Source organism: Alexandromys fortis, unplaced genomic scaffold (genome assembly GCF_014885135.2).
Source record: "Alexandromys fortis isolate MF-2015 unplaced genomic scaffold, M_Fortis_MF-2015_v1.1 scaffold_192, whole genome shotgun sequence".
Lineage (NCBI taxonomy): Eukaryota > Metazoa > Chordata > Mammalia > Rodentia > Cricetidae > Alexandromys > Alexandromys fortis.
This window is the reverse complement of record NW_026068071.1, coordinates 1,311,162-1,335,710: the sequence shown is the minus strand read 5'-3', so window position 1 is coordinate 1,335,710 and position 24,549 is coordinate 1,311,162. Positions and strand designations below refer to the sequence as shown.

Below are 24,549 nucleotides of genomic sequence, written 5' to 3'. Positions count from 1 at the left end.
TTTGAGATGGGGTTTCTCTGTGTAGCTTTGATGCCTGATCTGGAACTAGCTCTTGTAGACCAGGCTGGCCTTGAACTCAGAGATCTGCCTGCCTCTGCCTCTGGAGGGCTGGAATTAAAGGCATGTGTCACCACTGCCTGGTGACACAGAGACTTCTTAATTAAAGCTGGCCTTTTATCTTAGGCGTGTCTCTACTTGCTCTTATAAATTAAATTATCCTATTTATATTAATCTATGTTTTTTAACGTTTTTGTTTTTTTTTATTTATTCATTATGTGTACAACATTCTGCTTCCCACACACCCAAAGAGGGTGCCATATCTCATTACAGATGGTTGTGAGCCATCATGTGGTTGCTGGGAATTGAACTCAGGACCTCTGGAAGAGCAGTCAGTGCTCTTAACCTCTGAGCCATCTCTCCAGCCCCAATCTATGTTTTTTTTTTTTTTAAACAAAAGGGTAAACGTTTATTTGGAGTTAGTTTTCTGGCAGGTGGTATTAAGGCCGTCAGGCAGAGTTCAGGAGCTCCTGTATGGCGGCCTGCTGCTCTGGACTGAGTTGTGCGATACATTCAGTCCACAGTCGTCCAGAAGCCTGTACTTGGCGAACTATATTGGCCAGACGCTTGGCACAGGGGTCTTCATGTTTAATGGCCTCATGCATTTCTCCTTCCGCAATTATACTGAATATTTTGGGTAGATTGGTATTGTTTGGGCCGAGAACAATTGGGTGATTACTTTCAATCAGGTCGCACAGATAACTGAAGGTCTGGACAGCTTCTTCTTTATCTTCGTGTAGTGGAAGCCAAGACAACCAGTGAGGTAAGACTTCGTCAACGTTTACACAGTCAGGCATGAAGTTCATGATTTTCCCCACCGCAGAGATGCAGTTCTCTGTAGCATTGATGTTTTCTTTGGTCTTAGAATCTGCAGCCTGAATAACTCTCACAAGCAGTGGGAGTGCTTCTGTACAGAAAGGGCGGTAGTTGTCGCCACCGTATTGTGCCATGACGCCAAGGCCGTATGCCGCAGCTTGCCTGACTTCTGGGCTGTTGTCACACACATACTGGAGCATTGGCCTTAAGAAATATTCTGCATACTTAAATGAGGCTGGACTACAGTGTTCTATGACATCATCGAAGATACACAATCCCCACTGTCTGTCTGGCCATGGTGTATGTGGACAAATCAGGTTGACAATCAATGGAAGCAGCTGTTCAAACCACGGCAACACCTTTTCTTTGTAGCTGCTGAATATCGAGTGTAAAATTTCTGACACTTTGGTCAGAATATAGACATCATTATCATCCTCATCCTGTAGTGACTCCTCAACCTGCTCATCATAGTCTTCATCTTGTCTTTTAACTTGCCGCAGTTCTTGATTTTTGAAATGTTCTTCAAGTTTGGCTTTCAATATACCTCCTAGCTCCTCAAAGTGCTCGTTGTTCAGACACCCGTCTCCCATGACTTCTATGCACTTCGCGAACGAGTGCATGATCTCCGAGAGCACGTCTGAGTAAGGCTCCGTGCCAAGAGCTTTGATGAGCGCATCGCACATGAAGTGCCACATCTGCGTGAGGTACTCGGGACCGCGGACTCGCGCACACTCCAGCAGAAAGGGCATGGACTCCGCGGCTGCCACTCGGACCCCATCGTGTAAGTAAAACTTGAGCAGAGGGACCATCAGTTTGACAACCTGTTCAGTGTACTCCACAAAACCTTCCTTTAACTCCTTAGCATAGCAAACCAACATCTGGCAAGCAGTTGACTTTTCTTCTAGTCCTGCAGTTTTAATACCAAAAATTTGCTGATCTCCGAGGTTCAAAAATTCCCAACCATCTTCATCACTCATATTCTCCATGTCCTGGGTGTGGAGAAAGGTTACTCCGGGCCTAATCGAAGCGGTCTTCATCAGTGGCCCCATGACCACGGGAAGGTACTGCTGGAACTCTTTCCCAAGGATTTTGCACATTCTGGCCCATGCAGACATCATGTAAGAGATCTGAGGGTCGTCGTCTTCCATGTCACTGAAGTCTGTCTGGGTCTTCAGCAAGAGCTGCATCACATCTGAAGCATCCTGCATGAACTTCTCCTTCCCCACAGCCAGGCCGATGAGGCTGACACACTCGATCGTCTTCCCCCTCAGGAGCCTCAGCTCCTTCTGGACTGCATTCTCCACGATGTGCTTCAGGGATGGCATGAACAGGTCATAGTAGGGAATGAACTTCTCTTGTGCGGTATCTGCAACCGATGCAATGGACGTTACAACCTGCTCCAGGACTAACTTGGTGCCTTTCTGGATCAGCTCCTGAAGTTTGAGGACCATAATTGAATGCAGGTGTTTCACCAGGTTATCCAAGTACGGGATGAGCAGCAACTTGGGACAGTCTTCAGTGAAATTAGTGAGAGCAGACGCAGCATGGGCCTGCACCCTTCGGTTGCCTTGATCTTCCATGGTTTGAAGCAAAGCTGCAATCACCTTCTCATGGAATTTCTTTTGAAAACCAGGTGCAAAATCAATAGACATCTGACCCACAGCGTTGCAGGCTGCATACTGGACTCTTGGGTGAGGATCCCGGAGAAAAAGCAAGACAAAGCTCACAATCTCATTCAGAATTCCCTCCATTTGCTGATGGCATCCTTCTCCGATGGCAGATAAGGCCATCAATCCTGCATGCCGGCACTTCCAGTCAGGGTTTTGAAGCATCTGCATAATGTGTCCCTTGATTATTGGCAAAACAAGCTTTCCACCAAGTCCACAGGCCATCCGGTCCAAGGCACTCTCACCAGCAACTGCATTGCTATTGAAGTCATCATCTTCTAGCTCATCAGCATTTGCCCAGTCCTCGTCTTCTTCTAGATCAACCATCATGGTCAGCATCTGAGGAATAGTCTGCGCAATAATATTGGTATGCTTTCTTAACATGGCAGCTGCGGTCTCAGACAGGGTCACAATCACTTCGAGGGCAAGTTGGCGCTGCATATTGTAGAGGTTGGTGTCTCCACACAACTTCAGACTTAGCTGTAGAGTTGCTTCTAAATGAGGACGCAAATACTTCGGAACAGTGTTCGCTATCTCCACAAGAGACTTGAGGACCGAGTCGTCGTACTGGTAGCACGAGTCATTGACAGCCTGTAGGAACCCAGGTAGCAGGTCTGCAAAGTGTTTGAACAGAGCGACATTTTGCTCGTTGGCTAGTATGAAGGCGGCTGTAGCTCTGGCCGACAATGTCCAGATCGAAGGATGCTCTTGATCTTGCATACACTGAACTAACATCCGCTTGATGACGTCCAAATAGTGCTGCTGTTGGTTCCCAAAAATCCCAGGAAAGTTCCAGAATATGTGAAGGGCAGCTTCCCGGAGTCCCGTGCTCTGTGAGCTGACAGAATCAAAGAGGAACTTCAAACCCTCAGGCCACTGGTTGTTGCCATCCTCATCTATTAAACGCCTGGCTAACTCTGCAACAACATCACAGACTTTCTTCCTCACGCTAGGTTGTGTCTCCATCTGAATAATCATTAGCAGTTCACTCTTGATGGCAGTCTGGACATCTGGTGGCAGAGTTGGATAGACTTCATCGAACGCTGAGGACAAAAGACGCCTTAGGAGAACAGCGGCCACTTGTCTAGGCTCCTCAGCAGCTGTTGTATTTCTGATGGCTTGTAAGAGGAACATGATCTTGGTTTGGCCTGGGATATTCTCATAGGTTTCCTCCGCCTGTTTCCGGACCGCATTGTCGGGGCTGATCAAGTTTCCCAGGAGCAGGTAGAACTGTTGCTGCTCCACCGCGGCCACCGCCATTGCACTAGGTGTGAGAGAGAAAAGGAAGGCATTAATCTATGCTTTGTCAGGTGGTGTTAACCTCTCTTTCATCTTGCACCTCCTGTCTCTTCTCTGTGTGTAAGGCAACTCCACCCTTCTTGTTCCCAGAGCTTTCTCTTTTCCAAAGTCCCTGCTATACCTCCTGCCTTGCTATTGGCCATTTAGCTTTTTACTAAGCCAATCACAGTGACGCATCTTTACGCAGTGTAAAAGAATATTCCACAACAACACTCATTTTAAAACAAATTGTAACAGATCTTAAAAGGGCTTGGTTATGTTTTGGAAGCATCTTTGACCACTATGCTGAACGTTATATTTGAGCGGTATAGGCTGGGGATGTTGCTCAGGAGTAAAATGTTTGTGTAGCCTACCTAGTCTATGCACGAGGTCCTGGGTTTGATCCCCAGCACTGCAGAAGAAAGTGAATGTTATACTAAAAAAGCAGAAGGTATTTGGAAGGATGAACATCTGGAAATTTCTATACTTAATTCTATCACAAGAGCTTGTATAGGTTTTTGAATAGGCTTACAGTTTGAAATCAGAAACCCAAAAGAAGAGAATCACTACAAGAGCCTTTATTATCCCGAAAATGCAAAGATATTTCACCACTGAGGCTCTATATTAGCCCCACCTGATTCAACCTAAGGCAATCCTACTAAAGTCGAGTATCTTGGATCTAGGATGGCTCCTGTTGCTCTTGCATTTGGCATCCCATCACAGAGGCCCTCATTCCATTTAACACTTCCCCCAAACTCTGTTCCAGCCTTGCAGTTCTGAGAGAGCCCTGCCTGAGGGCCATTCCATTTGAATAGAGCCTTGACTGCCCTTTCTGACCCTCTCCCTGATTGCTGGAATTTGAGACAGGCCTTACTGCACTCTAACCCACATATCAGAACAGCTGCCTGTGAAGTAGGCCCCAATTTCCGTGTATGTGCTCGGACTTGGTAATTTGATCCATTAGCTGCTGTTCCGGTCAGGCTGACACAAGACATTTCCTAAGACCAGTATTTTAAAATCTGCGATCTTCAGATTGTCTTTCCTCTTAGTTTATTTCATGTTGCTATAAAAAAAAATACCCTAAGTTGAGTACTATATAAAGAAAAGCTATTTAGCCCACTCTTTAAGGACCTAGAGCAACAATTCTCAACCTGCGGGTCAAAGCCCCTTTTGGGGTTGCATTTCAAATATCAAGCATAGCAGACACTAGCATTAGGATTCATAATAGTAGCAAAATTACAATCATGAAGTAGCAATAAAGTAATTGTATGGTTGGGGGTCAGCACAACACGAGAAACTGTATTAAAAGGCTGCAGCATTAGGAAGGTTGAGACCCACTGATCTAGAGCGTGACATGGGCATATCTTGGCTCCAGTGAGAGCCTCACGTGGTGGCATCATGACGGTGGGAACATATCCAAGAGGAGCATATTAGGTGGTAAATTAGACAAGAAGTGAGGTAGCTGAACCAGCTTTATAGCAAATCATTCTCACTGGAAGTAATTCAGTTCTGGGATAAGCACATCAGTCCCCTGTGAGTGTGCTACTCTGCTCGCCAAGCTTCTAGCTCATGACCCTTTCTTTGAAGAACATGCTGAAATCCTCCCCTAACTACAAAACCTACAACAGAGTCACATGTAGTGCTGCTTTTATAGGATGGAGCCTTGGAGCAGGGCGTTGGTTCAGTGGATAAAGGCACTTGCTACCTAGCCTAAAGAGCTCAGCTGGATCCTGTGTACCCACATGATAGAAGAAGAGAACCAACATCCCCCTCCCGAGTCATTCTCTGACCTCCATACAATATGTGCCATACACAGACATCCCAAAATGGAATTTTACATTTTTACATAAAAATGTAAAAACGAATTTAAAAAATAATTTACTTTAAAAATGAAATCTCAAGGTGATTTTTTCAAAGACACTTCTCCAGCGCTGCAGTTTCCTGTCTGCCTTATTAGAAAGTACATTCTTCTGCCTATATTATGTTTTTGAGACCATGCATCGTTTGCTTACGCCAAAGAAGCTTTCGCTTCCATCAAAGCCAAACTTGAAGCCTCAGCCTGTTTTTCCAGCAGGCCTCTTCGGAGTTTGGCAATATTTAGCTTATCTTGATGCGTATCGAGCTGAGAGAGTTTTTAAACCATACACCAAGTGTTATCCTCAGTAGAACACTGATACCATTGAAGTGCCACTGGAGTCACCATCTGGTGGTCATGCTAGGGAATGACATATTTTGCTGAGAGGACAGAGAATTTTTTTTAAGTCCTTTTAATATTTTCAAGGATTGACAAGAATAACAGCCTTTCACTTGATCTTTCATTTGCTGACTTCTTATACCAGAAGAGAATTTTAGCAGACATCTAAGGAGTGTACTTTCATTTTGAAACCAGGAATGATTGCAATTAAATGACCAAAGAAAGTATTTCTTCAAAAGCCAAATAGTAAATATTTTAGACCTTGTGAGCCATATGGTCTCTGTTGAATTGCTAAACATTGCTTCTGGGGGATTCAAGTCATATGTATACAACTAGGCATGGTGTTCTCAGGAAATCTTTGTTTATAGATGCTGAAATTTTTATTTCATGTCCTTTTCACATGTCACAGAATGTTCATATTTGTTTCAACAGCTTGAAAATGTAAAGACTCAGGGGCTAAAGAGATAGCTCAGCAGTAAGAGAGGATACTACTCCTACAGAGGACCTGAGTTCAATTACTAGTGCCCATACAGGAAAGCTTATGAATACCTCTTGTTTAACTGCAGCTACAGGAGAGATGCTGTTCTCTTCTGGGCTCCACAGGCACTTCACTCCCATTCATATGCCTAAACACACACACACACATTTACATAATTAAAATTTCGAAGCAATCATTTAAAAAATGTAAAAGCCCCTTCTCAGTTTATAGGACTTGAAAAGCAGACAGCAGATTGGAGGTGTCCTACAAGTCATGGTTGGTAGACCATAGTCTAACCTAAATGAACTGCCCTCTTCATTGTCATCATTAAGGATGACTTTGGTAGAGGTGTACTGCTCTCTGAACCTGGTAACTTCTCTTTGCATCTCCGAAAAGCAATGTATAGTTATAAGTATGACCTGTCATCTGATTGAACAAAGTTGAACCCTATAGATCCATGACAAGGGTGACCCTGAAAGCAAATATGCTGAAGAAAGGAACCTTATAGAAGATAGTTCTAAAGAGGACCTCACGAAGTTTCCAAAACATAGAGGAAATCAAATGTCATGAATAATTACAAAGAACTAGAAATAATCAGAGTTGATCATTCAAGCAGAAAAGTTACCAAGGGAGTTAAATAATAGAGTACGCAGAATTATAGATCGAACTGTGAACTGAGAGAGTTCAAAAGAGAAGATCAAACTATAGAGCAGAAAGGGAAAGTGTTATGCTAAATAGAAGTGAAGAATCCAAACATAAACTGGATTTGAAATGATAATTTCGTACCTATTTAAATAATAAATAGTGGGAAGTAAACAAATTTCTATGAGCTCTGAGTAGTTACTCATTCTTGAGTGATATTGTTATTTTTCACTTTGATCCCATCTTTCCTGTCTGCCAACTCTTTACTAACAATGTCTTCTCTGTGTTAAGATTATTCTTTTGTAGGGTGACTTCTTGGAAACAAGGAGAGGTTAATTAGCATAAATAGGAAGGAATTGGCGGAGGAGATGAAAAAATACATAATTTTCATGAATAAATTTGTCAAAGAATTAAAAAAAAGAATGGCTCCTTTGAAGGCTGAGGGAATTGCTCAGTGGACAAAGTGCTTGCATTACATGCATGAGGACCTGAGTTCAGATCCCCTGAATCTAAATAAAAGTCAGACAAGTAGCATGCCTCTGTAATCCCAATACTCCCATAGTGAGCTGCAAGGCAGAGGCAGAAGAATCTCCAGCAACTCATGGGCTAGCTAGCCTGGCATATGCAGTGGCATAAAAAAAAGTTCTGCCTTAAAAAGCTCAACACCCATAGCCATCAGAAAAAATGCAAATTGAAACAACTCTAAGATTCCATCTTATACCTGTAAGAATTGCTAAGATAAAAAAAACATTGATGACAACTTATGCTGGAGAGGTTGTAGGGTAAAGGGAACTCTCCTTCATTGCTGGTGGGAATGCAAGCTGGTACAGCCCCCTTTGGATATCAGTATGGCAATTTCTCAGAAAATTAGGAAACAACCTTCCTCAAGACCCAGCAATACCACTTTTGGGTATATACCCAAAGAATGCTCAATCATACCAATAAGGATATGTGCTCAACTATGTTTGTAGCAGCATTATTTGTCATAGTCAGAACTTGGAATTAACCTAAATGCCCCTCAGCCAAAGAATGGATGAAGATGTACATTTACACAATGGATTACTACACAGCAGAAAAAAATAATGACATCTTGAAATTTGCCAGCAAATGGATGGATCTAGAAAACATCACATTGAGTGAGGTAACTTAGACCCAGAAAGACAAATATCATATATATTCACTCATAAGTGGTTTTTAGACATAAAGCAAAGAAAAACCAGCCTATAATTCACAATCCCAGAGAACCGAGACAACAACAAGGACCCTACGAGAGACCTACATAGATCTAATCTACATGGGAAGTAGAAAAAGACAAGATTTCCTGAGTAAATTGGGAGCATGGGGACCATGGGAGAGGGTAGATGGGGTGGGGAGAGGAAAGGAAGGGAGCAGAGAAAAATGTATAGCTCAATTAAAATCAATTAAAAAAAAAGAAGTCCTGCCTTAAATGAGGTAGAAGTCAGAGACAAACACACACACAGAGTGAGAGAGAGTTTAAAAAATAATTATTACTTTGTAAAAGAGAAATCAATAAGAGTTTTCTAAAATACTAATGAGAAAACATAAATTTATACTATAATAGTATACTATTAGCTGATAATTGGGACATGGGTTTGTGTCAAAGGAGAACTAATATGACCCTTTGTGCATTATTGAACTTTCAAAGTAATATTCAGTAGCTTTGGTAGCCTTAGACTGCTTCCTGCTCTTACTACTTTTGAATGTCATCTCCTTCAAAGTTAAGTCCTAGGAAATATAATTTCTGTGGTGGTTTGAAAGAAAATGGCCCCCAGAGGGAATGGCACTTTTAGGAAGTGTGGCCTTGTTGGAGTAGGTGTGGCCTTACTGGAGGAAGTGCGTCACTGTGGAGGCAGGCTTTGAGGTCTCACGTATGCCCAAGCCATGCCCAGTGAGACAGTTCCCTTCCTGTTCCTTGCGCAAGCTGTAGGGTTTTAGTTAGCGCTCTAGCACCATGTCTGTCTGCACACCACCGTGTCGCACCGTGATGATAATAGGCTAAACATCTGAACTTTAAGCCACCCAATTACATGTGTTTCCTTTATAAGAGTGCCCCCTCACCCCTTGCTACCTGTGGCAGGCCAGAAAACTGACCTAGTACCTCACCTGCTGCACGGCTAGGGAGATCAGGCCACGGTACCTTGCCTGGGAAGGACAGTGGAACTGACCCTGTTGACAGGGGCACAGAGGAGTTGTCCTGAGAAAATAAGCGTGGAAGATCCAGCCCCACCCCCCCCCATCTGCCAGACAGTGGTGTGGGCCGGGGGAGATGTCTTCCACCACTACCGTCTGCCTTTCACTACGTGTGGTATGTAGGAGAGCTGACCCCGAGATCATGAGAACCAGTGAGCTGCCCAGCAGCTCACTGGCTGCAGCACTCAGGAAAGCAAGCCCTGCACCTCACCTGAACATCATAGCAATGCTGACCCTGGCAAGTGCACAGGTGAGCAGCCCCAAGGGTGTGAGGGTAGGAGAGCTGGTTCCACTACTCATCTGTCGTGTGGTAGGGTGGGCAAGGGAGAAATGTCCCCCTACTCGTCACCCCCATCACCCGCATCAGGCAGGAGAGCAGGCCCCTGGGTCATGAGAATTGGAGAGCTGGTGCTGCCCTTCACCAGCTGCAGCGTACATGTACCATGGTCCTCTAGTGCCTGCACTAGGCACAGGAAAATAAGTTGTTTGGCTCAGAGCCGCTGCAAACATAGGAAAACAAGTTGTTTACAGGAAATTCAGGGTCTGAGGGTCTGCCGTCCCCAACATTGCAGCACTCAGGGGAGGAGGCCCTACACCTCACCTGGGCAGTACAGTAGTGTTGACCATGCTGGCAGACTGCAGGCGAGCCTGCCCTGAGGTCGTAAGAGTGGGGGAACTGGCCCAGAACCCCTTGTCTGCCATGTGGTGGCAAGGGTGAGGGAAAGATGTCCTCCCCTTCCCCAGTAGCCACCAGCAGCAGCTCTCTGGAGAGCTGGTGAAGAGCTGACTGTGTTCATGGGGATGCAGGTGAGCTGACCCCAAGGAATGAGATGAGAGATGAACACAAGAGATCTGGCCTCGCCTTTTATCTGCCACAGTGCCATGAGCAAGGGGGAGATGCTCTCCGCACGCATGCACACACACACACCTCACTGCCTGTGGCAGGTGGGAGAGCGGGCCCTGAGGTCATAAGAGCAAGAAAGCTGGCCCTACCTCTCCTCAGCTGCAGCACTCAAGAAAAACGACGACCCTGTATCTCACCTGAGCAATACAGCAATGCTGGCCCTGTTGGTGGGTACAAGGATGAGTGGCCCTGAGGGTGTGAGGGTAGGAGAGCTGAATGGCCCCTGTTCCTCTCTGCTGGGCAACACAGTAGAGTGGCCCTGGTGGCGTAGGTGTAGGTGAGCCTGCCCCCAGGGCATGAGAGCCTGAAAAACTGACCCTGCCGCTTGCTGCTTACTGCAGAGGGTGAGCTACCTGGAGGGTGCTCACTAGAGCTGACTGACCCTGGTGTTGATGAGAGAGAGCTGGTGGGCTGACCAACCCAACAACCACCCAGGACCAGAACAAGGGCTATGAGTTGGCCTATCCCAACATCTACCCCTATCTAAGAACTGTTGGAGCACGTGAAGGGGCCAGTCCTGCAGTCCCAAAATTGCAGGATCTCCATGACACAGGACAACAGCAGGATTTCCAAGAGGAGTCCCAGTGAGGGCCCAGTGTTGAGAGTGTAGCAGAAACCAGAGGCCTCGAACCAGACCAATGACTCTCTGCAGTGAACACTTGCAAGTAAAGGCGTATGGACCCAAGGGTCCACTGTGTGGCTCGCTGGGTCGTACTACAGCTTCCACGATGAGATTTTTCTTTTCTTTTAAATTTTACTTGTTTTATTTTAGGGGGAAGTTGCCAGGGCAGAGGGTGGATACGAAGGGACAGGGAGATGAGTGGGATCGGGATGCATGATGTGAAGTCCACAAAGAATCAATAAAAAGTTTTAAAAAGGCAAAACAAATCCCAACCAATCAAACAAAACTGCCAACACAATTACATATCTGTGAATAAAGTCAGTTTGTTCCACTCTTTAAAAAAAAAAAAGGCTGCCATGGACGGGGTGTCTCTTCACAGACATAGAAACCCTAAGATGGTCTCTATTCTTATAGGTCAATCAGCAGAGGCGAAGAGCAACCAGCCAGTCCCTTCCACTGCACTTAGCTTCTCCTCTACTGTTGGAAAACAGTCCAAGAATAGAGTCTTGCGAGGAAATTTCTTAGTGCTTGCGAAAAAACCTGAAGAAACCAAGACAATAGTCTTGTGACCTCAGTTTCTTCAAAAATGCAGAATTGGTCATGGATTGTGCTTCCATGCCTGTCCCAAGTGCAGCAGATAGGAGTGAGTTAGTTTACTTTAGATTCTTCATTACAACTGGCTTTTGTTATTGGTTAATATGCCTCTATGGAAAAACATGTTCTGGCCACATGCAGTTTGCCCAGCACATGCAGCTGATCCCTGCGATGGGACACTACTCAACTGACCCTTTGAACCCTCAGTGTATAAACCATCTGATGCTCTGAAAAAAGGTCACTCTTGCATATGACCTTCGCGTCTAGCTCATTTATTAACTGCGTTCTGCCAAGCCCTACTGCCTTTAGAGCAGTAAACACCCTATTACTGTCCTCTTCTCTGAAGATAGGGCCCTGTTACTTGTGGATGTGTGTGTTCATGCGCATGCATGCAAGTACGCATGTGGAGAGCAATGCACATGCATTCTTCAGGAATGCCGTCTACCTGTTTTGAAACCGAGTCTGTCATCAGCCTAGAGCACATGGTTAGGCGAGGGTGGCTATCCAGGGACCCCTAGGTATCCCGTATCTCCTCATTTCCAACACTGAGATTACAAATCCAATCTCCATGCTTGATACTTTTCTTTAGGGAATAAGGTAATATCTTCTGGAGCCAAATATAAGTGACCATACCTTAGAAACATGGATTTAGGCCACCCCAAGTAGTATGTTCCAATATGGTAAAAAATTTCCCAAGTTTTATAGTAAGAAAGTCAAAAGCCAAGTACTTTTAAAATTCACTGGTAGGAACATGGAGTTCCTGGGTTACAGAAAAGAGGGGAAACCTTGTTGCGGGCTTCAGATGCTATCTACTGGCATTTTTAGCCTTTGGGTTGGTAGAAGCTAGCGGTTTGTCAGTACTTGCAAAAGGAATTCACCTGATAGTCACAAGGCTGTCTGTCAGGTCAAACACAGAGACAGACAATGAATGGCTGTTGAGGTACATAAAGATAACCCAAGATAATGTTGCTTGGGACGTGGACTATTCCAGCTCTCTGTCATCTGTCAGCCTTGTAGAATCTTTAACACAGGTGACAGCCTTTTCGAAAGTCAGGATTTCAGTTCAAAGTCCCCTCTCTGGAAAATGGCTTTTGCTTTCTTGAAGTAAATATCAATGAATTCTCTCTCTCTTTGATTTTTTTGTTTTGTTTTGTTTTCTGGGATGGTTTGAAGGAGAAATGTCTCATAATCGCTCATGTATGCGAACACATGGCTTCCAATCAGGGGCACTGTTTGGCAAAGTCCAGGAAACTTTAGGATACTTGCTGAAGAAGTATGTCACTAGGGACAAGCTTTGCAAATTCATAGCCCCATACACCCCTGTTCATCTCCCTGTACCCGTCACATTGCTCTAAGGTGGAAGTTATCTAATATTTCTGCCTCCTGAGTTATGCTGGCCTCGCACGCCAGCTACTGTACCTCCTCTGCCACCTTGGATTCTATCCTTTGAGAACAGTAAGGCAGAATTAACACCTTTCTCCTCTAGGGTGCTTTTGGAATGACAATTTATCATAGCAATAGAGAAGTAATTAATACATTTGGCAAACTCTTGGCACTGGCATGCCACTAGGCATTCATATACGGTTTTGTACTTTATGTTTCTCATGGCCACTTTTTCCTCCAGTGCTTGTAGCCATGGCAGCTGGATGAATGATTCAGAAGCAGCTGAGAGCCTCTGGCTAGAGCATCATCCTAGTGTGGCCTGAAGGCTGTCTGGGCTGTGACTTGCTGACGCTCATCTGTGAACAACTAAGGAGCTACTTTCTACATCGTGCAGAAGGTATTACCTTCCATTCACAACTCTAAGTCTCCGGCCTAGGCTACTGTTGGGGAAGACAAATAGCTCAAGATAAATCAGCTCAGGACTTGGAATATTCCAGCTCACCATAATCAAACGATCTAGCCAGACAGTCTTGTAGGAAAGAGAGGATGGCTTGCCATCAACTCTCAGGGTAATACACTTTTTGGGGGAATCCTCTTGTCTCAATGTGTGGCCTACTGAATATTTTCTTAGGAAACTATGTATGGTTTGTTACATATGATAAGAGGCCCTCCTCCTTTCCTAGTGACACTTTATCAATCCCTGTCCCCAAAGGCATCTGCTAAGGATAAATGGCGGCACTGGGTCATCATTGTCTTCTTGTTCCTTCCAACTTACAAACTAAAGTATGAGTTTCTCAATGATGAAGTGGGATCATCAGGTAAAGAATATGGGGGCTTGAATGTATCGAATGTGGACCTTTAAATGAGCACCATAAGAAGTTGGAAATAAAACAGGAACAAAGAAATGAATCATCAAATTCAGATATTAAAGAATGTCAGAGGCTATGCATACACATTCATGAACGCGGAGGCATCTGTTGTGTGATAGACCTTTTCTGAGGAGGTGCAACACACACACACACATCTACTGGCCGGCACACACACAACAGACCTGAGTAATGATGGTACCAGTGTCTGATTTGGTGAACCAATGGGATTTGCATTGGGATTAGTAACAGGGAGTATGGCTGAGGGGTTACTTACAAGGTTCAGGGATAACTCAAAGTTAGCTGTATCACCAAAAAGTCTGTCACAACACAGGTGAGGACTCCTCAAAACAGCTCTTTATACATAAGTGTGCAGGCAGCTCCATGGCCCACTAGAAACTGTTTACTCCAGCTTACTTTGTAGATAGGGGCCTTCAAGAACTTCCAAACTGCTGCTCTTCCTGTTTGCTGCCTGTTTATCACCTGAGGCTCCTGAGAACTTCCCCTCTTTCCTGCAACAAATGATTCAATTTGGAGGGAATGTTGCAATTTTGATGAACATGCCCTATATCAGTGTCTCTAAAAGCAAATCAAAAAAAAATAAATAAATTTTAGAGGAAACTAAGGTTCTGCTGCACAGCGAAGGAGAATCTCCACAGCATGAGAATACAATCTAAAGAACAAAATATATAGAAACAATTCACGTGATAGAAAGCGCACATGCAAAACGCACATGGAACTCAACTCAATATCAAGGAAACAACACAATTCGTATGTGGACAAAGGATCTGCACAGACGTTTTTCTTTTTGAGGTGGGCAAGAACAAGGTTTAGATAGGGTTTCTTTATGTAACCCTGGTTGTCTTGTCTTGGAACTTGCTATATAGACCAGACTGTCCTAGAACTCACGGACCTCTGCCTGCCTCTGCCTCCTCTGGGACTAAAGAGGTGCACCATTAAACCTGGCAAGACATTGCTCAAATAAGACAAATGACTGACCGTTCAGCAGGTATATGAACAAAACCCCCAGTACTGCTAACTGTCAGACAAATTAAAACCATAATGAGGTATCACTTCACACCTGTTTGGATGGCTGTTCTCAAAGACGAAAGATAAGTGTCAATGATGAAGTAGATAAAAGGAGACCTGTGTACTCTGCTGGAAGAAGTGTAAATCAACAGAACAATTATGTTGAACTGTACAGATCCTCCAAACAAAAACTAACAAGAGCAATCAGATGACCCATCAAATCCCACTACGGGCTATCCATCCAAAGGCCTTGAAGTCAGCATGGTAAAGAAGCAACTGCACTCCCATCTTCACTAACGCCTCAGTCATAGTACGACAGCTATCCAATCAATCAAAGTGTCGTCAACTGCTGAATGGATAAGTACAACTTATACATATGTACATCATCACATATACACATACGATGCAGTCTTAAAAATAAAGAGAAAAACTCCTGTTATAAGCATCAGCATAAATAACCTTGGAAGAAGCAATGCTAAACGCAAAGGGTCAAGCACAGAAAATCAAACAGCGTATGACCTTGGTCATACATGAGAGCCACAAAAGCTGAACTCTTACTGGTGTACTGTATTTTTGCTCTCAGAGTGCAACTTGAATGCTTTGAATGGGTGGATATTCACAACGTGGGGCAAAGTACCATATTATTTCAATTATCTCAAGTGCAGTGAGTGCTATGGAACCAGAAGTACACGACCAGCTGAATTAATTTTGACGGTGGCGTCTTTGCACTTTGTGAGTTTTGTTTCTTGTAATGCACATGTGTCTTAATTATTTCCCATTGTTGGGATAGAGTACGCGGACAAAAAGCAGGTTTTTGGAAGGGTTACACACGGCTTATACTTCTGGAGGGATAGAGTCAGTCCATCACGGCAGGGAAAGCAGGGCAGCAGGCAGGGATGATGTGTCAGGGGCGGGACTCATCACACTTCTTTTGCATAGAGGAAGCAGAAAGAGAGAAGAGGAAGTGGAGCCAGGCTCTCAAACTTCAAAATACCCCTCCTCCACACCATTTAAGCACTTCTTCCAGGAAAAATCACCTCCTAAAGGTTCCACAACCTTACCAAACACCACCACCAACTAAGGACCAGGTGTGCAAATACATGAATCTATGAGGATCATTTTATTCAAACTATCACACATGTTAAATTAAAAATGTAGTCTCTCCTTTTTTTAAAGTTAAACTGAGGTTAGGAATCAAGCTCAGAGGTAGAATGCTCCCATAGCATGCACAAAGTCCTAGGTTTGGCCCCTAACCCTATTCAAGGGCATCCTTCGCTACACAATGAGTCTGAAGCTAACCTTGGCTATAAAGATAATGTCTCAAAAAAAAATAAACCCTCATAATGGGGCTAGAAAGATGGCTCAGCAAATAAAGGCTCTTGCTACCAAGACTGACAACCTGGGTGTGGTTCCTCAGAACCCACATAGAAAGAAAAACTGACTCCTGAGAGATGTATTCTGACCTCCACACACATGTCATGGTTCATGAACCCACATTCCTATGTGCACAGATAAATATAGGTAGAAATATTAAGATGAAATAAATAAGTAGTTGTAGCAACAGTAATAGGGAGTAGAGTGTTGAATGACTTAGGGCACTGCCTTTTTACAAGTAAGTCTGACTTTTAAGGAAAATGGAAACTAAGGGCGCTTTCTCTGTTGTCTACTCTCAGAATTCCTTTCTCTGGCTTCTCTTGGGCTCCCAGGCCATCAAAGGTTAATTAATCAGTGAGCAGGTAGCAGAGTGAGCTGCTCAAGGAAGATCCTGAAATAAAATATCCATGTCACAATAGGAGACAAAATGTCAGGGAGAAGAATCAGTAACTGGAAATGACGGGACATTGGGTTCACAGTGAAGTACCATGAACCTACCTCAATACACTCTGTCTAGACAACATTTCCCTTTTCCTAGAAATCAGTCATTTATGGCTGAACTGATTTGATTTTTAGTGCACCACTAGGGATATCCATTAGAAGAATTACTTTCTTTTCTGAGTTATATGCCAGAAAGTCATAGAAAATAAGCAACTAGACATTTTTAACTCTTTACATTCTTTCTTCCCAATTACCTTCCTCAATCTCTAATTAAAGCCACTTTTTTTTTTTCTCTAAAAGAAAATGACCTCTAAACGACTAGCCAGCATGTGCAGAGACAAACATCTGGAAGCCAGATTGGAACTCATGTTTTTTAATGGGCTCTGCTGCAGAAAACATCAGATTTGTCCATTTGAAGGGAATTGAGCAGAAGACCCACAAAAAAGAACATGAAGGCTAGAGAAACTGAAATTCTAGCAAGGTTAACAGTGTTGTTTCCTGTCATTTACTTCTTGTTTTTCCCTGATCTCCTATGTCCCTCTCTTCCGTGGTCCTCATTTCAGCTTAGAACATCCTATTGTAGTTTAGTGATAATTAATACTTGCAAGCACGACTGACACTTTTCTTCAAATAGTTATATAGAATAGTTTCACCTATGACTCCCCTCCTGTGTGTACATCAAGATATGATGCCTTAGACTAGGTATGTGTGACGTTGGGGGCTGGACAGCTCTCTTTTGAGGTGCCTGTCTTGTACCCTGCATTTAGAACATTTCTGGGTACCCATCATCTCCACTCTGGGATGCCAGAACAATAACCCCTCCAAAAATTTTTCTCCAGGCATTGCTATATTTTCCAGCCCAAACCTGCCTATTCATTTATGTCTACTGATTTATAACATTTCTTAGTACTCTAGGTTTACCATGACTATAATTAATTAAAATAGAAAACTTTTTTTCTAAAAGTCTTGAGCTGGATACTTTTTATTCATAAGTTATAACTGGTTTCATATCATTTTTAATGTTCTTAACATTCTTCTAAACATGTCAATACCTAGTTCTTAATGAAATTAAGGTGTTGTCATATGAATGTCATGGCACTGCCTAGCTTGAACCCATGAATGACTGGGCATTATTTCCATCACCATTTCTTCTGTCGTCACTCCAGTGTACCAAGCCTATGGCACAATCACAATTGCAGCATCTGCATTTCCTCCCTTGTTGTTTGAAAGTAACCCCATCTTCTATCTATTTTCCATTCTGCTTCATTCTCAACTTTTTGTTTTGTTCTCTAGCCAATCTCTTTTTTTCCCAGGGTTTCATCAAGAATCCCTGCTGTCTTTGGTTTAAGCAGCCTGTTATATGGAACAGTATCAAAGGCTTTCTGAAAATTGAGATTATCCATGTTGCATGCATTACCATTCTCCAACATGTCTGTAAGCTGCTCCAAAGTATACAAAAGAACCAGTGAAGTTAAATAGATAGCATCTTTCTGCAGAAACTCCCCTTGCCCTTATACTTTCTTAAGCCAAAAGACCATTCTGAATGGGAGAGATACTTGTTGAGTGTGTTTTTAAAGCATTCCAAATACATGTTTGGCATCCTGTCGATCCCCATCTGGCAGGCTGATAAAACTGTTCTGGAAACCATGGAGATTTGTAGCCATAGCTTGTGTCCTCTCCAGATACTGTTGGCTTTGGCTAGTTCAGAGTTAACTACCATTTATCTGAACCCTTACAACAGCTTGTACACAGTATCTACCTGATCTTTATGAGCTCTGAACACAGTAGGAGGAATTTGTTTTTTCCCTTTCCAGATAAGTGAAAAGGGTCTCGAAGGCTGCGGTCAGAAAATGAGTGGCACACTCAAATTTCAATTCAGATGTTCTGACTTCCACTTTGGTCTCCCTCCTCCACAGCAATAGGAAGAACAAAGAGTCTTGAGCCCGAGGCCTGAGTTTATCATTAACTAACACCACCCTCACTGCTCAAATTGTGGGCCTTTATTAGCAACTGCAGTAACACCTGTCTTAGTTACTTTTCTGTTGCAAGAAAACTCCATGACCAAGGCAACTTAGAGAAGATGGGGTTTGTTTGGTCTCGTCCAGAGGGATAGAAGTCTGTAACGGCAGAGTGCTATGGCGTCAGGCATCGTGGCTAGAGCAGAAAACCGAGAGCTCACTAATAGCTACAAGCTAGAAGCAGAGAGAGCAATCAGCAAGGCGGGAAGTGCCTTAAACTCTCAAAGCAGGCTCCCGCTAACATACATCCTTCAGCAAGGCTACAACTCCTAAGCCTCCCACACAGGGCTACCACCTGAGTAACAAGTGTTCAAATGTCTAAGACTGTGGAGACATTCTTTTTCAAACCAGCACAACACCCATGTCCTTGTTAGAAATGTAGCATCCCGAGGCTGTCCCAAAATATGATGCCTCAGAACTGCATTTCAACAAGACCACTGGCCATCCCTACATAGAGTACATTGAGAAGCCCTGCAGTTAGGTTATGTTCACATGGAAAAAGGATTGTCCAATTGGTCTCTATGCTACGCCCTCATCCTTTTGCCTCTGTTGACCCTTCTCCACTGTAGCACAGCCTGATCAAGTATCTCTTTGACATTCTTCCTCATATTGTAGGCCCAAAAGGATTGAATATAAATTTCAACTTATTTACCAACACTGATGAATCCCAGTTTGTTTCTCTATGGCTTTGTATTGAGGATTATGAGGCTCTCTTTGACCTAGGCTTTTAAGAGTCTGATGTTGACCATGACTTAGGAGGAAAAAGAAAAAGTACACATGCCTCAGGATACCATTCTTATTCCAGAGATTCCTTTCCTGTCTCAGCATCTACACTATTTTGATACCAACATTAAGTAAACAACGACATAGAAAATTTGATGAGGCAATTCTGGTAGATGCTTGATCTGTACTAAAGAAAAATGTATAGTGCTGAAGTAACTATATATTGCGATAAGGCTCTTTAATTCTTTGTGAGGGGCTGGGGAGATAGTTCAACAGTAAATGTGCCTGCCGTGTGTCTTAGTTAGGGTTTCTATTGCTGTGAAGAGACACCATGATCATGGCAACTCTTATAAAGGAAAACATTTAATTAGGGTTGGCTTACAGTTTCAGAGGTTTAGTCCATTATCATCATGTGAGAGGCATAGCAGTGTGCAGGCAGACATGTGCTAGAGGAGTTGAAAGCTCTACATCTTAGCGCACTTCCTCCAACAAGGCCACACCTACTCCACCAAGACCACACCTCCTCCTAGTACCACTCTCTATGGGGCAAGCATTCAAACACATGAGTCAATTGGGGGCCAAATCACTGCACTGATACCACTGCACCCATGTCTTAGTTAGAGGTTCTCTTGCTGCACCTAAACACCATATCCAGAAAGCAAATTGGGGAGGGAGGGGTTCATTTGACTTACACTTCCACATTACCACTCATCATCGAAGCAAGTCAGGAAAGGCACTCAAGCAGGGCAGGATCCTGGAGGCAGGAGCTGAGGCAGAAGTTATAGAGGGGTGCTGCTTACTGGCTTGCTTCCCCCTAACTTGCTCAGCCTGCTTTCTTATAGAACCCAGGAGCACCATCCTCCACCATGTACTGGGCCCTCCCCCTCATTGATCCCTAATTGAGAAAATGTCTTACAGCTGGATCTCATGGAGGCATTTCCTCAACTGAGATTGCTTCTCTCTGATGGCTCTAGAATTGAGTCATGTTGACACACAAAACTAGCCAGTGTACCGTGTAAGACGAAAAACTCCACTTCCAACCTCCAAACCCATGTAAATAGCTGAATGCAGTATCCTGCATCAGTAATCCCAGCACTTTTATTTATTTATTTATTTATTTATTTATTTATTTATTTATTATGTATACAATATTCTGTCTGCATGTATGCCTGCAGGCGAGAAGAGGGCACCAGACCTCATTACAGATGGTTGTGAGCCACCACGTGGTTGCTGGGAATTGAACTCAGGACCTCTGGAAGAGCAGGCAGTGCTCTTAACCTCTGAGCCATCTCTCCAGCCCTAATCCCAGCACTTTTATTGCAAAATCACAAGTAGAGATATGTGTATTAGCCTAAAACCCATGGTCCAGCTAGCTTGGAGTTTGCAACAAAGCAGCAGAAGCAAACGACAAAGACCACACCTCAGTAAGGTGAAATACAAGAACCAACACTCAAAACTTGCCCTCTGGCCTCAACACCTGTACTGTGGTAAGTGTATGTGTGTGTGTGTGCACATACATACACAATCAATTAATAAATTAAAAAATTTCAGATGATTAAGGCAGAAATTATTTGAAAATGAGACTGAATCAGAGTTTTGACTCATCGGGCTCATCATCATCACAAGAAACCTACAACCACAATAAGCTAGCGGCCACATAAGTCTCGAACTTTCTTAAACTTGGAGAATTAGCAGCAAAGGGTTCCTTGCGTGAGATTGGATAAAGTTCCTGTTGTCCACCGACACCACAAAGAGAAGCAAGATCCACTTAGAGGGACTAACATGGACAGCGAGATAGATATGTGTGACAGCGGCTCCATTTCCAGAGCAGCCTGACCACAGGTCAGGCAGCAATTCAGACACAGGTGTCAAAGGTGATGGCATGGCACACAGCATTGACCGACCGCAATGAGTGAGGGCTCTACCTTTCAGATAGCGCTGCCCGCACTCACTGTCTCACTGGGATTGAGACTCTGCGTTAGTTTTGCTTCCCTTACTTATACTTTACTTGTAAATAGTACCTTTTAGATTTTTTCCCCCATAAACGTTTAAATTAGCATCAGGCTCAGGATGACTGAATGAATCTCTTCTAAGATGGGATCTCAAGTAGCACAGGATGGCCTTGTACTCTCTAGAAGGCAAGAAATGCCTTGGACTTCTGTTCCCTCTGTCTCCACTTCTCAATTGCTGGGATTGGTGCCATCGTGTCTGCTTTATGTGGTGCTAGGGATCAACATCAAGGTAGGCAAGCACCCTAGCAACTAAGCTCCATCTTTCAGTCCTTTCAAGGACTGAGTCTCTTAAGGTAGGTTTTTGTGATCCCTTGGTGATCTTGATTCTATACTAGTCCATCACTATGCAATAGAGACACAGGGGCCATGGTGAGCATTAAAGGCCATGTAATATTTGCACATCTGTAATACTTTGAATATGTGAATTTTCCATTGGAAGTTTAACTCCCCAATGGCAGTGTTAAGATATGGGACCATTCCTTTATCTATATTCATGTGTATGTGCCTGTTTGCATGTGTGTGGCCACACATATATGTGTATGCATGTGGAGGCCCAAGGGTATGTTGGGAATCATCCTTGATTTCTCTTCTGCCTTATTCATTGACACATGGCCTCTTATTTAAACACAAAGCCTGCCAATATGACTAGTATCACTGGCAAGCGTAATCTGGGAACCCATTGTTTCGTCCCTGCCTTCCAAGGCTGGAATTGTATACCTGATATTTCCATGTCATGCTAGCTAATTTTTGTCAACTTCATACAAAATAGAGTCACCTAAGAAGAGAGACTCTCAGTGGAGGAATTCCCTTCACTGTATTAGAATGTAGGCATAACCATGGGGAATTTGCCTACATAATAAAACTGATGTGGGTGGCCATAGCCACTTAGGGGTGCCACCACTGAACAGATGCTCCGGCAAGATGAACTCAACCCTTCCCTCTCCGAGCTGCTTTTGGTTATGGTGTTTTATCACAGCAACAGAAAGCAAATTAGGGCATTTGGATTCTGGAAATCCAAACGAAGCTCCTCACACCTTGCACGGCAAGTGTTTTAACGGCTGAGACATGGCCCCAGTCTGAGAAGACTGTGCCCTCATGACCTCATGAATGGATTAAGAACACTATCTGGGGAGAGTTCATTGAAAAGTTTGCTCTCTTTCTCAAGCCTTTTGCCACATTGGCATGCAGCCAGAAGGCCTCTGCCAATTGCTGCCCTTCAATCTTTGACTTCCTAGCATCTTTAAGCAGATGCCAACCAGACTTCTCATGCCACCGCTTACCTAGACTTGTATTCTGTTATTGCTGTGGAAAATGGGCCAAGCCAGTTAGGCTTTCTATTGCGGTGAAGAGACACCCTTAGCACAGCAACTTTTGTAATGGAAAAGCATTTAATTGATGGGGGAGGCTTACAGTTCAAAGGTTCAGTCCATTGCCATCATGGTGGGGAGCAGGGCAGTGTGCAGGTAGATTACATCTTGATCAGAAGGCAACAGGAAGCAGATTGAGTCACTGGGCGGTATCTTGGAACATAGGAGACCTCAACGCCCACCTCCACAATGACACACTTCCTCCAACAAGGCCACATCTACTCCAACAAAGTCACAGCTCCTAATAGTGCCACTCTCTATGGAAGCCAATTACATTCAGACTATCACACCCAGTAGCTCTTGCCACTAGAGATATGGGGGAATTGAAACATGCACTTTCCATTCATCCATCCCCTTAATCTATCATTCAGGATTATGTCCATTTATAAGGGACAGCTAGGACCTGGAGAACAAAGATGAGTCACAGAGCCGCTTCCTTCTAGAAGTTCATGATCTGTCCTAATTCTAGTTCATATTCATCTTTCATCATCTGGTCATCACATATTTTCCTCTCTCTTCCTAAACCACCTCTAGGCTGATTGGTCCACACAAAGGGATTTCCTTCTTTTGTTCTGTTTTGGTTCATTAATAGCAATGTTCTGGTTCCTGGCTTTCAAAGTTCATCAAAACTCAACCAAAAAAGAGAGGAGACATTTTATTTGCATTCATTTAAGTACAGGATGACTACATAAATAAACACATTTTCCTTGATTAAACCCAGTTACAATTCTCTGAGTCTCTGAGATAGGCTTGGGTGTGTTTCATGCTTCCTTACCTTTAGATATGGCTTTTGGCCCCTTTTCTCTTTGAGAATACCTTTTCCTCCTACTGGGTTGCCTCATGAAGCCTTATTATGAGGGTTTATACCTAGTCTTATTGTGACTGAGGCCCAATTCTTTCAGAAGGGAAAGAAGGAGTGAATTGGGGGGAGAGCAGAAGGGAAGGGGACTGGGAGGAGCGCCATGAGAGGAAGCTGTGTATTGTATAAGAGAGTCATGAAGAAAAAGAATTCTCCATTCTAAATATTTACCCCCATAAATCTGTGCTGCTCTCAGCCATGGTCAAGGAAACTTCTTTTTCCAGTGGGCAACGGTTAATGCAGGGATCCTAAATAGTCAAGGTGCCGAGAGTAAGTTATTCTTGGGTGCTCATCCACATCATCCCGTCCAAGGCTCAGGAAACGTCCTGAAGAGGAGAAAAGAAAGAACAAGAGAATGGGAAGGCACGTTATGAACTGCTGTCCTCGACACAACGAGGCCCACAGTGACCTTGAATACCTGCAGAGGGCTGGGCTAATCAACATTCCACCTTGGAGAGGGAAAGGGCTCAGGAGGCCTCACCCTTCCTGAGGAGTTAGAAGCAGTTAACGATTGCATGGGGAAGCAGAGATCATGTCCCACAGACAGACACATTGTTCCTACTCAAGCCAACAACTCTCTACCCATACTCATGAAAAAACCCTAATTAAGTATACTGAAGCACAAAAACATGAAATTGGAGATAAGGGGTTCACTGGGAGTGGAAGGCTGATTAGGGAATATAACGACATAGGACATGGTCAAAGTACAGCACATATATAAGATATATATGTATATATATGATATATATAAGATATATATGTATATATATATACATATATATCTTAAAAAGTGCTCCAGTCATTTGCAGAGACATATTTCCAGTAATAGGAGATGATATATAGACAAACTGTTTGATTACTTGTTTTATTTCACATGACTTGAGATGGGCTTGGGTATGGCACAGTCTGGGCTCCCAGTTTCAGTCATAATAACCATAGTGGCAATGTAAAACTGCTCCATATACGACAGACTTTCTCACTCAGCTAGGAACTGTGACATGGTTTATCTTTCCA

The 24,549-nt window shown here is 43.6% G+C and overlaps 1 protein-coding gene across 5 annotated transcripts in view; it reads right to left on the bottom strand.

Moving 5' to 3' along the window:
* The window catches only part of LOC126487949 (importin-5-like), a 38,520-nt gene continuing 13,971 nt past the window's right edge, over nucleotides 1-24,549 (bottom strand). For 4 of the 5 annotated variants that reach the window (XM_050121026.1, XM_050121024.1, XM_050121025.1 and 1 more), the window contains exons 2-3: nucleotides 23,707-23,861; nucleotides 1-3,804 (exon numbers count right to left, since the gene is read on the bottom strand). In XM_050121026.1, coding sequence (XP_049976983.1) covers nucleotides 507-3,804; nucleotides 23,707-23,735 — 3,327 coding nt within the window. In that variant the 5' untranslated portion in view covers nucleotides 23,736-23,861 and the 3' untranslated portion in view covers nucleotides 1-506. Of the gene's footprint in view, nucleotides 3,805-6,561; nucleotides 6,639-23,706; nucleotides 23,862-24,549 lie in introns of those variants that run through there. The other variant, XM_050121027.1, reaches the window with a different exon arrangement.